Source organism: Euwallacea similis, chromosome 1 (genome assembly GCF_039881205.1).
Source record: "Euwallacea similis isolate ESF13 chromosome 1, ESF131.1, whole genome shotgun sequence".
Lineage (NCBI taxonomy): Eukaryota > Metazoa > Arthropoda > Insecta > Coleoptera > Curculionidae > Euwallacea > Euwallacea similis.
Window position 1 is genome coordinate 2,547,909 of NC_089609.1, and position 16,957 is coordinate 2,564,865.

General features: G+C 35.1%; 5 protein-coding genes across 7 annotated transcripts; 3 read left to right on the forward strand and 2 right to left on the reverse strand.

Annotated features, from left to right (window-relative positions):
* Positions 1-82: 82 nt before the first annotated feature.
* Positions 83-2,705, forward strand: LOC136414633 (outer mitochondrial transmembrane helix translocase-like). Its single transcript, XM_066398787.1, has 4 exons — positions 83-339; positions 522-736; positions 885-1,225; positions 1,445-2,705. Exons 1-4 carry the CDS (start codon positions 173-175, stop codon positions 1,835-1,837), a joined length of 1,116 nt encoding a protein of 371 aa, XP_066254884.1. The 5' UTR covers positions 83-172; the 3' UTR covers positions 1,838-2,705.
* A 388-nt stretch (positions 2,706-3,093) lies between these two features.
* LOC136420060 (deoxynucleoside kinase-like) lies at positions 3,094-5,352 on the reverse strand. The gene is made up of 3 exons (XM_066406797.1): positions 4,989-5,352; positions 4,567-4,685; positions 3,094-4,465 (listed from the first exon to the last, which is right to left on the reverse strand). Exons 1-3 carry the CDS (start codon positions 5,285-5,287, stop codon positions 4,209-4,211), a joined length of 675 nt encoding a protein of 224 aa, XP_066262894.1. The 5' UTR covers positions 5,288-5,352; the 3' UTR covers positions 3,094-4,208.
* A 559-nt stretch (positions 5,353-5,911) lies between these two features.
* Positions 5,912-8,591, reverse strand: Cog6 (conserved oligomeric Golgi complex subunit 6). Of its 2 annotated transcripts, none has more exons than XM_066393079.1 (9): positions 8,144-8,591; positions 7,748-7,997; positions 7,485-7,682; positions 7,281-7,415; positions 7,037-7,172; positions 6,747-6,976; positions 6,510-6,694; positions 6,331-6,460; positions 5,912-6,276 (listed from the first exon to the last, which is right to left on the reverse strand). In XM_066393079.1, exons 1-9 carry the CDS (start codon positions 8,489-8,491, stop codon positions 6,017-6,019), a joined length of 1,872 nt encoding a protein of 623 aa, XP_066249176.1. In that variant the 5' UTR covers positions 8,492-8,591; the 3' UTR covers positions 5,912-6,016. The 2 variants fall into 2 exon arrangements, with proteins under 2 accessions (XP_066249176.1, XP_066249167.1); XM_066393070.1 differs by having other exon boundaries at positions 7,281-7,424; positions 8,144-8,590.
* A 260-nt stretch (positions 8,592-8,851) lies between these two features.
* Positions 8,852-13,052, forward strand: LOC136411231 (lymphoid-specific helicase-like). The gene is made up of 11 exons (XM_066393708.1): positions 8,852-8,952; positions 9,595-9,635; positions 9,692-9,882; positions 9,951-10,294; positions 10,508-10,745; positions 10,882-11,119; positions 11,275-11,455; positions 11,517-11,704; positions 11,880-12,077; positions 12,131-12,428; positions 12,732-13,052. Exons 2-11 carry the CDS (start codon positions 9,618-9,620, stop codon positions 13,034-13,036), a joined length of 2,199 nt encoding a protein of 732 aa, XP_066249805.1. The 5' UTR covers positions 8,852-8,952; positions 9,595-9,617; the 3' UTR covers positions 13,037-13,052.
* Positions 13,053-13,866: 814 nt separating this feature from the next.
* Positions 13,867-16,863, forward strand: LOC136414553 (WD and tetratricopeptide repeats protein 1-like). Of its 2 annotated transcripts, none has more exons than XM_066398663.1 (11): positions 13,867-14,395; positions 14,449-14,560; positions 14,617-14,798; positions 14,856-15,048; positions 15,103-15,396; positions 15,457-15,578; positions 15,632-15,812; positions 15,865-16,060; positions 16,111-16,307; positions 16,358-16,496; positions 16,553-16,863. In XM_066398663.1, the coding sequence occupies exons 1-11, from the start codon at positions 14,193-14,195 to the stop codon at positions 16,597-16,599; spliced, it is 1,866 nt and encodes a 621-aa protein (XP_066254760.1). In that variant the 5' UTR covers positions 13,867-14,192; the 3' UTR covers positions 16,600-16,863. The 2 variants fall into 2 exon arrangements, with proteins under 2 accessions (XP_066254760.1, XP_066254766.1); XM_066398669.1 differs by having other exon boundaries at positions 14,298-14,395; positions 14,441-14,560.
* Positions 16,864-16,957: the final 94 nt, after the last annotated feature.

A 16,957-nucleotide genomic window follows, 5' to 3' on the forward strand; every position in this document is an offset into this window, starting at 1 on the left:
GTCTATCTAATGTCAATGTCAATCATTAGTAATTTCTGCTTTATTTAATTTTATTCCTGAGCTGATTACTGATCTTTGATTAATTCCGTATTTCCCAAAAAGTACCCTAATTTTCAAAGTCTTTTCGAATACTAATTTGTATGAACGTTTCAATATAAGTCCTCTACAAATCATGAATGATCCAGGATTCTCGCGGACTGAGGTAGTCCGTTTAGTGGTTAGGTTGACCCTGGTGTCTGCTGTTACCTTTTGGAGTATCAAATGGCTTATGAATCAAGTGGATCCAACAAACCAAAGCAAAAAGAAAGCAAGGAAGACTGCTGAACAACAGCTGAAAAGGTATTCTTCATTGCTGTTGTTTTGCTGTAAAGAATGGAGCTTATATGTACTTAGAATTGGAATTGTCATTCAAGTAGTTTTGTTACTATAGAATTGATTCCCGAGTCAGTTTCATATAATAATCCTGATACCGAATCTAGAAAATTAACTCAAACTTAATCATTGTGCTTCTTTTATTGCAGACTAAGAGCAAATAAGCAATTGGTGCAAGTGGACAAATTAACTGATTATGAAATGATGATTGCAGCCCATTTGGTTGACCCTGAAGATATTAAAGTAACTTGGGCAGATATTGCTGGGCTGGAGGGCTTAATACAAGAGCTGAGAGAAACTGTTATATTGCCAATACAGAGGAAAGATTTGTTTGCTGATTCTCTTTTGACTACTCCACCAAAAGGTAACTTTTTTTTCACATGCATACTGTGTACTGAATGGCAATAAAATAGGAAATAATATGGCAATATCTAAGTTATGCCTTAAATTTGCTAATAGAAAAGGTTATTGGCTCTTAATTTTTAACATAGTCATCTTAATAATAATTGTAGGAGTCTTGCTCCATGGCCCTCCAGGTTGTGGCAAAACTCTCATCGCTAAAGCCACAGCCAGGGAAGCTGGTACTCACTTTATTAACCTGGATTTATCAATTCTTACTGACAAATGGTATGGGGAGAGTCAAAAACTGGCAGCAGCAGTATTCACCTTAGCAGTTAAATTGCAACCATGCATCATATTTATTGATGAAATTGATTCATTCCTGAGAGCCAGAAACAGTACTGACCATGAGGCTACTGCCATGATGAAAGCCCAGTTTATGTCCTTGTGGGATGGTCTGATTACAGATCCAAATTGCACAGTTATCATTATGGGGGCGACTAATAGACCACAAGTAAGTATAGGTTTTGTCAGTTTTAATACTTTGCAGTCTAAGCATTAAAACGCATCTAGTGTGGTTAAAAGATCACTTTTTTTGGTAGTTGTAGAAAAATTATGTACTTTTTTTGATGCATAATGATATTACGTCAAGATTAATTTGACAAAATAGTGGTTTTCTAACTCTTAGAATGTGAGAGATTTCCACACAAAACATTTAACAATTTTGTTACAGGATTTAGATCGCGCAATTTTACGTAGAATGCCAGCAGCCTTCCACGTTCCCATGCCCAACTTGACCCAACGTCGTCAAATTCTTAATCTTATCCTAGCACACGAACCTACATCAGATGACGTGGATATTGAAACCATGGCCAAATGCACTGAGGGATTTTCTGGTTCCGATCTGCGCGAATTATGTAGAAACGCGGCGGTGTACAGAGTTCGGGATTTTGTCCGCCAGGAAGTAAACAACAGTATGCACAAAAGCCTCAGCACAGACGAAGAATATCATGACGCATTACGGCCCATTACAATGGACGATCTCAAGTTCTCCTACAGTAAAATGAGAGAGAGTAAAATTCATTGCGGATCGTTGAATGTGCAACCTAGAATAGACCTTGATTAGCTAGCGTGGATTCAGGTGTTGGGCCCGATTTTAGGTGATTTAGAGGCATATGAGAACAAATGCAGTGAGTTTACGGCAGTTTTCGAGAAATGTGGTCAGCATAAAAATTAGGCCATATGACGTGGTTATTTATAGACTGGATCCAGTGTGTGTGAACTAAAAACTGTATACGTTTGTTATTTTTAAGAATTATTCCGGAATTGTGAAGAGTGGGAGGTAAGATTTGATGATACTGAAAGTGTTGTTTTTGTTTAGAAATTTCAGTAACTTCAAGTGACATTTTATTGGTTAGTGAGCGTTATGACAAAAGTTTCCCTATCTATACTAGTTGAAAACAACGGAGAGGGAGACTACATTATACAACACATTCTGAAGAAGTTAGGGGCAATATTTTTATATGAATATATTGTAACCCCAGAACAGATGTTGCAGGTTAGCTCGCCTATGAGAATCAAATAATAAATTTTTCTAATTTTGATAAAAAGATGACAGTTTTCATAATTGAAACCGGTAATTAAACGGGTTTCATTTAGCAATTGGTTGTGAAATGAACGAAGGTGCCTTCACCTCCCAAATTAGTTTAAAAACAGAACCAGTAACAACGGTTCTATTTTCGTCATCATACAGTAAAATTAGAAAAAATCATGTATGAAAGTCATTATAAAATGTTACTTTGTGTGAAGCGTGTCATATTGCTAAACTTCACTTCCTCTCTTGCTGTGACTCAGCTTTGTAGAATGACGATTTTTGCCTAAAATCCTATTCTCTTTACTTTTTGAAATCTCATTATAGTCATATATCTAAATACGTGAAACGTGATGATACCGACTGTTGTTATTTTGTTGTCCGTACATAAATAGATTCTATAAGAATAGCTATCACCAGTTCCTTAAAAAAGTGTATTAAAAAGTAATAAATAAATTGACGAATCAACATATTCTGACTTTAACAAAACGTCCTCAATGAAGCCGTTCCCATTCAGTGTTTTTTTTTAGGACGAAGTGTTCTATTAAAACGTAGTGCTCTTATGTAATGTTCAAGGTTAAAGTTAGAGAATTTGAAGTTCTTTAATGCTTCACGTACTCTGTGTGTCAAAAAACACATCGACATTTTTAGGCCCCAGCGAAATAAAACAAAACCATTCATTACCACATCATCACAAATATATTAAAACGAAAATTTAACACACGTTTACTAAAAAAACCAAATTCATTTTATGAAATATTTGGCTTAACATATCTTATTACTTACACTAACTAAATCTCTTACAGTCATTCAGCTAGAAGCCAAAAATATTTCTCATTTAAGTAATTAGATAAAAATATATCAATGAGTTTTATATTGGTACATTTAATATTATTAATAAAACCCGTAGATATAACTTGAAAACTATAGATACATATACAAAATAGGAAGACAAACGAGACTTTAAATTGCTTTTGTCCCAAAGTCGGGTATTAAAGCTGCGATAAGTAGGGCTATTATTTCCGTAAAAAACGAGAAACTAATCAAAATGTGAAATAAAGCGGTTTCTGGGAAAATTTTAAACCAGAATTTATGACTACGCGTAAAGTTAAGGCACAAGTGACAGACGTTTTGAAACACATTTTTTATTCTTTGGTAAAATACGTATAAAAGAAATATATATTATATAGGTAGAAGAATCTATTTTTAACAAATATTATATACTTTAGAATACTTAACAGCTTAGAAAGCTTCAGTGATTACCCTATGAGCTTACGTAATATAACTTTTTAATTCGTATCAAACTGACTGAAAAGACTCATATCTTACTGAAAACCATAAATTTAAATTAGTAGATTAGTAAAACTTTCTTGCAGTACAAAAATACTTATCAAAAAGATAAAACGTTCAGACGAACTACAGTACAAGAAATGTGAGCTAACCTTAAGATCATTCAATTTGTCTCCAATATAGGTTGATAACTGTTTTGAGCCAAAATAGTTCTGTAGGTATTCATTGATATTTTCTATTTCAGTTTACTAATGAAGTAAGTGTTATCTCCTTGGAGTAGATTTACACTATTTGCAGTCACTATACACTTAAATGATTATAATATCTAATACATATCATACTCTAAAAAATACTATTTGAAATAATTGAAGTCTAATATTCAGATATTGAATCAATCAACCATATTTTATATTGTCACATTTGAAGCAATATCATATATCACTATCAAACACCTTTAGAGAGTAATGAAGCTTTTTTTTTAATTAACTACCACTTCTCTCCTGTCTTTCATTTATTAATACACACAAATGGAAATATAGAAAATGTCAAGAAATAAAAACAAAAAAATGCATGCAACAAGGGCCCTTTGGCCCTAGAATTCTGATTAATAATACTATTACGCGTTTACCGCCATGCTTTTATTTAATATGTAGGGCTCATACTTCATATATTCCTCAAGGATTACAGACTTATCCAAGTTGGCATCTAAAGTCAAAACAGGAGCTGGGAGTGTGAACAAATTTTTATGATAGAGCCACTGCTCATGAATTTCATGTATAGCTTTGAGGTAGTCAAAGGAAACAGTCTTTTCTTCTGCTCTGTTGCGTGCCATCATTCTTTCATAGACGACTTCAGGGGTTGTACGAAGGTAGACTGGTGGCAAAATTGCAATTATTATAGTTGTAAATGGGAGATAATTAATAATAAGGAAAAATTTTATAAAATGGCCTTTATTTATAACTAAATGTACTCACCTACTAAATCCACATCCACATCTGCATACTCTTTAATCCATTTAAAATGTTTGTCAATTACTGCAGCTGAAGCATCTGGTAATAATCCATCCTGTTTCATTTTCTCCACAAAGCAATAGCTGTAAGAATGAATAAATAATGTTATAGGAAGAAATCCATTGGCTTAACGCAAATGAACATTTCCACTTCCAATTAATCCAACCGTTCTTTCTATCAGCCATGAAAAAAAACATATATTTTAGCAAATTATTTTCAGTCAAACTTTTAGTATTACTATTGCACAACCTTATAAAATACATCTTTCCCATCTTGATCACATTGTATGACAAACAATATTGTTGAAAACTGAACTTTCCTTACTTACCCTACTATAAATTACACCACGTTTAATTTGACTTTCAAGAACAATTCATAGTACTTACCGAGCACTATAAATTGACCTCTCCATGAGTTTAATAGGACAGCAGGTTTTTCTAGTATGCTGCTGCAGCATCGTCAGTTGAACATAGGATTGAAAAGTAAAACTCCACTTCTTTACGTCCTCATACATCAAGCCCAACAAGTTATGCCCGTTACAGTTCCTCCAAAGTTCAATAGGTTCGGCGAGAACGCACACATTTTCGTACTCATTGAAATGCTGGAGAAATGTTGTTTTTCCGCTGCCAATGTTGCCCTCCACGATAACGCTGAAAGGGCGGGTAGAACTCTTGGGGCTGGACATGTTTTTTCAATGAGAATAATCTATGGGAATTTTAAAATTAAGAAAAATAAAATGCATCAAAACGTGACATTTGATGCCGTTTTCCCGGTATATTTAGAGCGGTTACAAATAAAAACAAAGAATATAACCTAAAAAATAATTTTTGAATTTGACAACGTCAATAATGTCAAATTGAAATATCGCACTAACGACTCGAAGAGCGCTATAAGTAAGTATTGCAACCTATCGATATTGCATGGCACATAATCGGTTTCAGTTCCTCAAAGAGCAGTTTATACCTTCACGAAATAGGAAAGTATGTGTAACCTCCTTCCTTCTATGTACAAGCAGTGCCCTAAAGGTCTTTGAGAAGCTGACAGCAACAAGAGGTATGGTATTATATTGAATTAAGACACAAGTCCTCCGCTACGATCTGAGGCCTATGATAGCTAAATCACATCACTTATACAATCGCCGGCCACCTCTCGCAGGTAGTCCCTTTATTTTTTCTGGCGTCCCGCGCAAACCTAGCAACTTTTTACCCGCTTGGTATGCATTATTAAATAGATTAAACCTTTGTTGATTATCAGTCTAATGACCGTTTCAGAGTTTGTTGGGGGACTATCCCCCAAAAAAAGAATATAATACAAAAATGCATTCTTTATTCATAAACTATAAATTAATAAAAACAAAACGAAATAATATACTTAACTGACAATTGTTATTACTAAACAATTACTATTGCTTAATTTACTCAAACATCTTATTAAGATCATCCGGTGTTTTCCCCAAAATTTGTGACGGATTCTCGTATAAATTAGCCGGATTATACACTGCGTCATATAGCTGTTTGTAAATGGCTAAAAGAATGGCAAATGACCTCTTCAAAACAGCCTTTTTATGTTTAGAAGATAAAAGCAAATTGATCTGAGGGAGAAGAATTGAATCTGGCTGTGTAGTTAAACTGTCCAATTTTGATAGGAAATTCCGCAAATTTGATGGTTCCATACCTAAAAAGTTTTTACATTTTGCACTAGAATGAGTCACAATAAGTTGCCATTTACCTGGAACTCCTGATAAAGGGCCTTGAGAGTGATCTTGCAATATTGTATAAATTGGTCCAAGATTTAGATTTGCTACCAATGAGCTTGCTTGTTCCGACGTTAATGTATCAATTTGTGCATCTGACTGAGCCTTCAAGAAAACATTCAGGAATACATTTTTTGATGAATATAGGCTCTACCTGCAAACGCTCCAATCTCTCTTCCATAAACTCATACAAACTTAGGCAGGTGTACATAGAATACATGCAATTCAACAAATAAACTGCCATATCAGTTGGGGGAAGCCTGGAAGCTTGCTCATTGACAGCCCTCAGTAAAGGTTCCATTACAGTTCCCGCTATTTTCGTCATGTCAATCTCTCTACCTTAAATTTAAAGTCAGTAATAGAAAATTTAATGCTACTTTCTTGAACGTACCTTCGCTCATGCTCGCAGTAGATAACATATCTCTTAAAATAGCTAATAAATGGGTAATGGCTGAAGTGGGGCCCAAATCTCTAGGCGGAGCTTCAACCCGCACTAGCAACGAGTTTATCTGGAATTTTAAAGAGTCAATAAAGACTTGTTCACTTTTCTCCAGGAGCTTCGTAAGTGCTTCTTCTAATTGGCCGCCTCTTACAACCTTCTGGATGCATTTTTTGTAATATCTGAACAGATATAATAAAATTAGGCGTGCTTATTTTTTTAATAAACAATTCTAGTTGTACCTTAACATATTAACCACAGCATAAAAGGTTGATGCCTGATTTGGAACATTTAGTATTTTTTCTATCCTGATTTTTAAAGGTTGGCAGATTCCTTCACATATATTTGCAAGGGCATTATTGAGAATATCATCCAGTCCTACGTGAAATATAATAAATGTTTTTCTTTCTTATAAAAGGATGAGCATATAGAAAATGTTTTCTTAGATAATGAAAACTAGAAGTTAAGTTTTCGGCATCTCCTTACCAGTGGGATTGCACAGTTTGACTAACATCTGCAAATTCTGTTTTTCTAATGGAATGGCTTTATTTATCCACACCAACATGTCAGTTACATAAATTTGGGCATCATGAGCTCTCATTTCTATTGGTGCTGGATTTCCTGAAGGCCCTACCCAATTGGCATTACCATAGAATAATTTAATGAAGAAAAAAATCAAACTGAACCTACCTCCTTTAGTCAAAGCATTCAAAAATTCACCTACTAAATAACTTCTCCTGCAAATACAATATTCCTCAATAACATATTTAAAAAGAACCAATCTCTCCTGAAGCTTTGCCATAGATTGTGCAACAATATCTCTCAAGTCTGGATTATCAACATTTCTGCAATGGTTCTGGGTCCACCGGTACAAAACTTCCAAAGCTCCTATTACATCATTGAAAGAAAGAATTTCTTTCAGTTAGTATTTTTTGTTTTAGCTGAGTAGTTACCTTCTTGATGTAGGGTCATTTGTTCCATAGTGTCTAATGCCAAAGTTTGCAAACCAGCTTGCATTAAAATTTTACAATCATTATGAATTCGCTGAACCTTCTCTAAGGCCTGGAATGTCTCAGAAGTGACAATATTATCCCTTGTCCTTTGGTCTCCATATAAAGCATTTATGTCTTGCGGTTGCAGTTGGAAGGTTTTTAAAAATGCTGATGTGATATTTTGTTGTGTTTCAATTTTTCTTTTTGAGTTCTGAAATATTGTTTTGAAAAAGAGAGGAACGAGATTGATCAATTGATTGATTGAAATGAAAGAAAAGTAATGTATGTTCATACTAAGCGATCATAACTTATTCAAACCACTTATATCTTATAAATCTTGCAAAACTTTTAACTTACTTGTAAAGTACTAGTTTTCTGCAACAGATTCTTAGTTTGTGATTTAGCATTTTGCAATTGAAGAGTCATCTCCTGAATACTTTTATTCATTTCAGTAATATCATTGTATACGCTATCAAAACTGTCTTTAACTTCCTTGAATGAGGTCAAAAAATCCTGGTTAATGTCAAGATTGCGCTTTTCAATTTGGCTTCGCAAATTTCTGCGTGCATGCAGCGTGTTTTCCACATAAAATGTTGAAAGCTCTCTTAAAGCTTCTATGGTGTCCTGGTCATTTTCTATCCGGGATTCTAGAATCTTGTTCATTCTTTTTGATAAGACGTGTTCCTTGTTTGGTTCAGTTATCATTGTTGTCGCTAATTGGGAAATGAGAGTTGAATGTAATTGGGTTAAGGGAAACTTGTTTTATTTGATTAAAGGCTGCATTAATTGTTTCTGGAAATATTAGTATTAAAATTGATGATTTTTGAAATATAATAATTATTTTGAATCGAGTTTGTTTACTTAATTTATTTGACAGTTCTGACGTACGTCAGGTTCAAATGGGTTATAATTGCTCCTAGTTCTGAGTAAATCAAAAAACCTTTAGATGGGAAATTCCTTTGTGTCAACTTCAATGTCAAAAACATGGTGATAAAAAATTGGCGCCAAGTTTATCTTACCGTACCAGCAAAATGTACATTTGCTTTTTTACTCTCTTCTCAAAATCTTCTCACAAGAGAAGCTGATTAAAATTGACCAGTATCTAATTTGTAGTTCCACAATTCCAGTCTAGCGTAAACATTTTTAAAACTTCAGCTGAGCTGCAGGTAAGAAAATTATCAGTATCAGACCAATCAGACATCCACAATGCTCAAATTTTGCTTAGAAGGAAAGATTGAGATTTTCGCTAATATCGATCGCTCGTTTCTATCTTCACAAATGTTAAAATTTGTTTGTAAAAAAAGATGTGCTTTTACGATTTATATTACTCCCTTGAAGTGTGGAAATACATTTGGCACTCAAAGTAGATTCAATCAACTTTAAAGTTTTGTTATATCCAACTAAAAGATTTAAAATTTTTAAAAAATTATATGCAATGTGGATTGGAATGTCTTGACTTGTTGGTTTTAGATTAGAGCAAAAAAGTGCTCAACAATTTCTGCTTTTCGGGTGCAATAAGCTTATCGTCTGTATCCTCATAAATCTTGGTACTAGACAATGATTAAGCATTTATATTCATTGTTCCAAGCTATTTAATTTGAGTAGCACGGTCAATCAAATCTCTAAAAATTCCTAATTATAAAATCCTAATCATTTTTAAGGAAGACTTCATTCTCTATTATCAGCCAAGGAAGAATAAATACAACAAATATACTAAACAACTTTTCTATAAACATTTTTTTGGTGTACGGTCACCCTAAAGAAATAAACATTAAGAATATAATTATATGTGAGATAATTTTTTACAGATTAGTTATAAGAGCAACACCATATGATGGAGGCCAAAGAGGTAATGCAAATTCCTTAAAAAGAAATTTTTTCCTACAATTATTACCCTCATTACAGAACTCACAGAGAAGCTCTAATCAACCATTGACTGATAAGGTAGACCTAGATCCACCATTAACAGAAGAACAGAAAGAAGTCCTCGAAGCAAAAAGAAAGGAGGCGCTTAAAGAATATCGGAAACAAGAGAAAGATAAAAGGGAGAAGGCAGAGGTCGAGGCAAGAAGAGCTGCTGCTTTAAAACAAATGAGGTAAGTATTTTTTTGAAATTTTGAATATAGAGGTGGGAACAGCTGGATAAATATCTCAATGATTTCAGATATTTAATTTCTCAATGTGAGAATTATTCAAACATCTACAAGAAAGCTGTTAACCACACAAAACCTTTACAAAACCAAAATGTGTTTGTGCCAACTATAGACGATATCAGAGACGCAAAAAAATTAGCCCGCATGAAAAAAAATAAGATGGATTACAACATAACAGATATGCTAAAATATTTTGAAGGAGGGTTCTTACACCCTTATCAAATTGAAGGCGTGAAATGGATGTACAACCTGTATCTCAATTCGTCCAATGGAATTCTCGCTGATGAGATGGGCCTGGGCAAAACTGTTCAAGTCATTGCTCTTATTTGCATCCTGCTGTTCAATAAAGTTAAAGGTAATTTCTATACATATAGGAATATTTAAGGTGAAATATATCATCATGGAGATATTTCAGGAGGTGATAGTACTCTGCAAAATAATAAAAAGATGCTGATAGATTCATCATGGTCAAAAACTCAATTTTGCGATACATAAGGCGGCAAAATTTAACATTTTTTTCTCATATTTTGCGTTTTTCTCATGTATATCAATACAGCCATTATTTTAGGCCCTTTTTTGATCATTGTTCCCTTATCTACAATCCCAAATTGGCAGAATGAGTTCAAAAGGTTTGCTCCCCAAATTCCTGTAATAACTGTCACTGGCACAGCCGAAGTTAGGCATACCAAGATAGACCTGATATCAAAACACTACAATGTCGGCCCGATAGAAACACTACCTGTCGTTTTAATCTCTTATCAAATACTATCCTTGGAATTTAACGCACTATTTCGGCTAAGATGGAGGTAAGATATTTCTGAATTTTAGTTTTATTGTTTAAATTCAAATAGTCAATCCAGACTAAACATTTACAACCACTGGGATGGTTGCAAAGATTTGTTGTATTATGTATATATGTAGTATGTTATGTGTCTTTGGCAGATATATAATAGTAGATGAAGCTCAAAGAATTAAAAATCACAAGAGCCAGTTATCCGTCGCATTAAGAAAGCTCCGTTCCGAGAACCGTATACTCCTCACTGGCACACCGTTGCAAAACAACCTAACGGAACTTTGGTCGATGCTCAACTTCATTGTCCCGAACTTTTTTGTGGAAATGGAGACATTCACTGAACTTTTGACGATGGAAGACTTTGAAGACGAGGAGAAATTAATCCAGGTAATATAAATGAGTGGTAAAGTTGTGACAAATTGTATGCGGACATTTAGAGACCTGCAGAAGGCTGAAACGAGAAAACTACACCTGCTGGTCAGAAACTTATTATTTCCATTTTCGATACTAAGATCTAAACTAGCGGTTTTGGTGTATTTTAGGAAGAGGAATCGAATAATATAGTGTCGAAGTTACAAACAGTTTTAAAACCCTTCATGCTGAGACGTATGAAGAAGGACGTTTTCATAGAAATGGTACCCAAAAAAGACGTAACTGTGTTTTGCCCCATGACGGATATTCAAATAAAACTATACAATTTAGTAATAGACAAAAATTTAACAGGTATTTATTTGACTTTCATGTATTTGGGATGTGAACTGGATCTGGAACTTTCCTTTCACAGCTTTGATCCGAAAACCAGCACAGGAAGAGTTCAATCTAAATGAGCCCAGACCGAAGCGAAAATGTACCAGAAATAATGATTTTTGTCCGTACTTCAATACCACCGGAGATGAGGAGTTTTACGAATTAACAGAGAGTGATAAACTCGACGCAGTCATGAAACCATTTCATAAAAGAAGTATTGCAGAAGTGAGAAATGTTACTAAAATGCTGGTTTGGATTTGGATTGGATTGGATTACATATTAAAATGAATGCCTATTAATTTGCCTTGATTTTCATATCCATCTTTTTAAATTCAAACTGGAACTAATCTGAACAAACCTACCAGTGAATAGAATTCATAACTCTTGGTGATATTTGCAGGATATACCAAAAGATGTTATTCTTAGATTAACAATGGCATCCCCCCTGTCTATGTTCCGCAAAATTGTCAACCATCCTTATTTGGTGCACTTCCCGTTAGATCCGAATAGCTCGAAAAAGCAGCTTCTCGTTAACGAAGAATTGGTCACGTCCAGTGGGAAAATGATGGTTTTAGATGCAATCTTGCCAGAATTAAAGGTATGTTCAACTCTTTGTGTACTGTAAAACAAATGTATTGTTTCGTTATTCAGAAACGCGGCCACAAAGTCCTTCTCTTCAGCCAATTTACTATATTATTGGATCTGTTAGAAGACTATTTATTAATGCGCCGACATAACTATCGCCGTTTGGACGGTTCCCAGAACCTCGATATTCGTACTGACTCAATTCACGATTTTAACAACGATCCAAACGTATTTATCTTCTTGATTTCCACGAAAGCCGGCGGTGTGGGATTAAATTTGATGGCCGCCGATACAGTAATTTTCTACGATCGATTTTGGAATCCTCAGGTGGATTTACAAGCACAAGATCGATGCCATCGAATAGGTAAGTTATTTGCGAAGTAAGACCATCCTGTTCTTTCCCATCTTAGTCAATCATATATACATGAACTAACTGAAGATCATTAAAATACAATTTTTGGATTTTAGTGATATTCAGTTTATAGATTTACGTATAACTTAGTTCCAAATAATAAAAATAATAGTTCCTAGTAAATCCCACAAAGCCTTCAGGAATCCCAGGGTAGACCGAATATTCGACGCCAATTTCAAAACTCCTGATTGACTTTATGTTTTTCCGCATTGATTTTTTGCATGTTTACACCCGTTAAACATAATTATTTTCCAGGCCAAACTAAACCAGTGGTCGTCTATACCCTGACTGCAAAGAACACAATCGACGACCACATTATCTCTATTGCAGAACCGAAACGGCTCTTAGAAAAAGTGGTAATAGCCGAAGGAAAATTCAAATCGACCAACAATGAAGATCGTTCCAAAGCTGAAGACTTTTTAATTGAGCTTCGTAAAGCGTTGCAGAAGCCGAAAGAGGACAGTTACGTGTTTTCGAATAAAATAGAGTTGAATAGGCTTCTTGACCGGTCTGACTTATACCAGCAAATGGAAGAGATGGCTAGAAATGTGAGAAGATGAAGACGGTTGTAATGTTTGATGTTTTTTTTTTATTTATTATCTGTTTGCTTAATGACATGTTTATATAAGTGTTCTTACCGTATGTTACCGTTTTGAACCAAGTTGATTTGAACGAATATTATACTTGTTCTAGTTTTAAGTAACTGTTTTGCCCTCATAATGTTAACATGAATTTATTTTTGTACTTTTCTAATAAAACGTTTTAAAACTAAGAACCATTTGCTAGTTTTTTTGCTGTATCTCATAAATCGTATATTAATTTCATATATCAAATATTTATAAGAATATAAAACTCCCAGTACTAGTTCTTACTGTTCTGAATTTGAAATGTAAACACCTATTTTCTAGTATTTTAAAAATTGTAGTATGGCGCACTCTGTCGGAAATATTGCAAGCTTAGCAAATAATCACGTGTCCTGCTGTCGTGGTATGGAATCACTAGGCGTTTTCCATTGGGTGTCAGAAATAAGATTGCCACACCAAACTCGTAAAACAGGAACGTGATGTGTTTTATTACTAAACTTAGAATAAACTTATTTCTACTATGTACATAGTATGATTGTTACCAGTTGGAGTACATGTGGAGTGTGCGAGGCCCGGAAGAGAAAAGAGACCGTTGGTGATGTGATTAACGGTTTTACATGGTTTGGATCGAACTATCCAGAATGTATTTCCGGAAACCGTTTTCCCGCCGTTGTTTTAGTTCTTTACAGAACCGAGATACTGCTCTGGTTCGCAGTGCACTGTCACTGTCATTATTAGACGAGTGACACTGCACGCGCTGCTGGCTCCGCCATAGGCATGTCTGGTATCAATTCGTTTGTGAGTCAGATGTTTGTTAGTAAATAGTAAATTACTTAATCAACGTCCTACGTTTACCGTGCACCGCCTAGTGTGAGGTTCTTTTCTTTTAATGATCACCCGTTACCATTTCCCTGACACTGACAACATGTCACTTTGACAAAAATTCTTATTAATAATGAAAATAACGTTCCAATATTTAATTAAACCTTAAAACAGCAGTTAATTAGCAAAACTAAGACACTTTAATACCTTAAAAATTTAAGTGAACAAACATACAAAAAGCCAACTAGTTGCCTCATTTCAATTCACTCTTATTAATCTTTTTTTATCTGTTCCCCTTCACATTCAGATCATGGAAGAGAAAATAAGGAAATCAAATGTCCGCAAGAATATTGTGCATCTCTTGCAGCACAGAGAAATCAGAACTGAAGGATCCAAATATGTGAAGAGGCATTGCCAGTTCACTGATGAATTAGTAAAGCGTCTTGGATTTGAATATGAGCTACAGGGCCATCAAGGCTGTGTCAACTGCTTACAATGGACCCCTGATGGGAGGTGAATTTAAAAGATCTTTTCCATGGCAATAATTAATCATCCCAGCCTTTTAGGCTTTTAGCATCAGGGTCTGATGACACTCAGGTGATGATCTGGGACCCCATGAAGCATAAGAGGGTTCATGCTTTATCCACAAATCACTTTGGTAATATATTTTCAGTTAAGGTATATAAAGAGTTTACGTGTTATTTTGGTGATTAAATAATTATGCCTTTGAGCAGTTTTTGGGAACAACTAACAGCATTATTGCCACAGCCGCAGGCGACTGCAAGGTGTATGTACAAACCATAGAAGGGGAGCAACTTTTAGATTGCAGTTGTCATAAAAATCGAGTTAAGAGATTAGCTAGTTCACCCCTGGATCCTACAGTGTTTTGGTCAGCTGGGGAAGATGGAAGGGTCATGTTAGTTTCTTTTTTCAAAAGGGTTTTTTACCATGAAAAAAATTAATTTTTATATAGGCAGTATGACCTAAGAGAGCCACATGACTGTGCCTCTAAAACTGCAAATTTACTTGTTGCCTATCGCACCTTCACAGAAATTAAATGTATTGCAGTAAACCCAACAAAACCCCATTATTTAGCTGTAGGAGTAAATGATGCTTTTGTCCGTATTTACGACAGACGCAAACTCAAAACTTACCCTCTATCACAAGTGAGTTTCATTCCTAGTATGTCACAATTGACCGCATTAACACCATAAATTCAGACTACTGACAACAAGTTTGTGCACCCCTCAAAAACCAAACTGAAAGAGTCAAAGTGTGCTCAATATTATGCGCCTGGTCATTTGGCCCTTGACAATTTGAATACCAGCAGCTCAAGATATGTAGTCACTTACATTGCCTTTAATTCATCGGGATCAGAGATGCTGGTCAATATGGGAGGTGAGCAGATTTATTTATTCGATGTTAATAGGGAGAGGCAGATTAATGAGATCCGGTTTTCGAAACTTATGGACTCAAGAAGGAAATTGGGAGTTTATAAGTGCAAGTGCAATCTAGTGAGTAATAAGATTTCTATGAAGCTTTATTACTTTATAACAATTCTTTCTATCAATTAGGATGACCATACTAGCAGTTACATCCCTGATAATTATGACCTTAAGAAGTCCAGAAAAATTCCTACTGAGTTATGCCCCTGTTTCTACATGAGGCGTGCTTTCCATTTATACAGAAGAAAATGGTGGGTTTACATAATGCCTTACGGCATCAACTGAATTTTGATATGTGTTCTAGGGTGGGCGACTTATATGGGGCTGCTAGGGATTATCTGTTTGTTATTGAGAGATGGCCTAATCAAACCAAAGCTTTTATTGGGTTGATTAAGTGTCTAATTGCACTGGAATGGGCCAACGAGGCCAAGTCATGGTATGAACATTTTTGTCAGATTGTGCCCGAATTTGCCTCTCAAAATCAGGTATTCCTCCTTTAAAAAACCTAAAAAAATGGTCATAACATTATCTTTTAAGGCAAAAAAGCTGCGCTCGGCCATCAAAACCTTGGAAGAAAAACCTAGAGAGAAGCCCAGTAGTAATTCCGACCTTATGGAGCTGACTAAAATTGAAACTGAGGAAATTCAAAAGCGCTTAGGAGCTAGGGATTATGATCTGAGGTTTGTGGGGCACTGTAACACTACCACGGACATCATGGAGGCCAATTTCTTGGGTAGTCCTCATCTTTCAGTTAAATTGTGATTATAAGCTTGAGGCTCTTAGGGGAAGATGGCAATTTTATTTGTGCCGGATCAGACGAGGGAATTATTTTTTTGTGGGAACGCAAGACTCAATCCATCGTAAACGCTTTAGTCGGTGATGTGTCCATAGTCAACTGTCTACAACCTCATCCCAGCACGTGTTTGATAGCTTCCAGTGGAATCGATTCGGTGGTTAAGCTGTGGTCCCCCATACCTGAGGTAGGAGAACAATTCTATTTGGTATTTATGTGGGCAAATTTGTTTCTTAGGACGGAACTGAGAACATTCGAGTGGTCAAGAACATCGAACCAGTGGTGCGAGCTAATCAGCAACGGATGGTGATGGACCCTTTTGAGACTTTGTTGATTAATATGGGCTATCAGATGGATGCAACTTTCCTCAATATGGGTGGGCGCATTGAGTTTTATAATAGAAGGGAATTTAAATTTACAGTTTTGTTTTAGAGAGACCATTTGAAGACTTTGAAGGATCCCAGTGTAACCCTTCTTAACACTCAAACAAGAGAATTTTACTTAAAATGTTTGAACCGGACTTAAGTTTTATTTCTGGACTATTGTCCCCTTGGATCTTGGTTCATTAGTCAATGTTTAGGCGTTGCAGGCATGTTTGTAACTGTGATAAAACTATTATAAAACTTAATTTGACTATCGCTCGAAGAGGAATTGCGGATTGAGTCCATAGGTTTACTTTACTGAAAATATGACTGTTTTAGTGCGTATTTATAACTTTATTGTTGAGTAAACATTTGATTTTCTTTATTGTTTGTTTGGGAAGTAGAATCTTGAATCCCCGTATTATTTCAAACAATTTACTAAAAAGTAAAAAAATATACATATACAGGGTGTTTC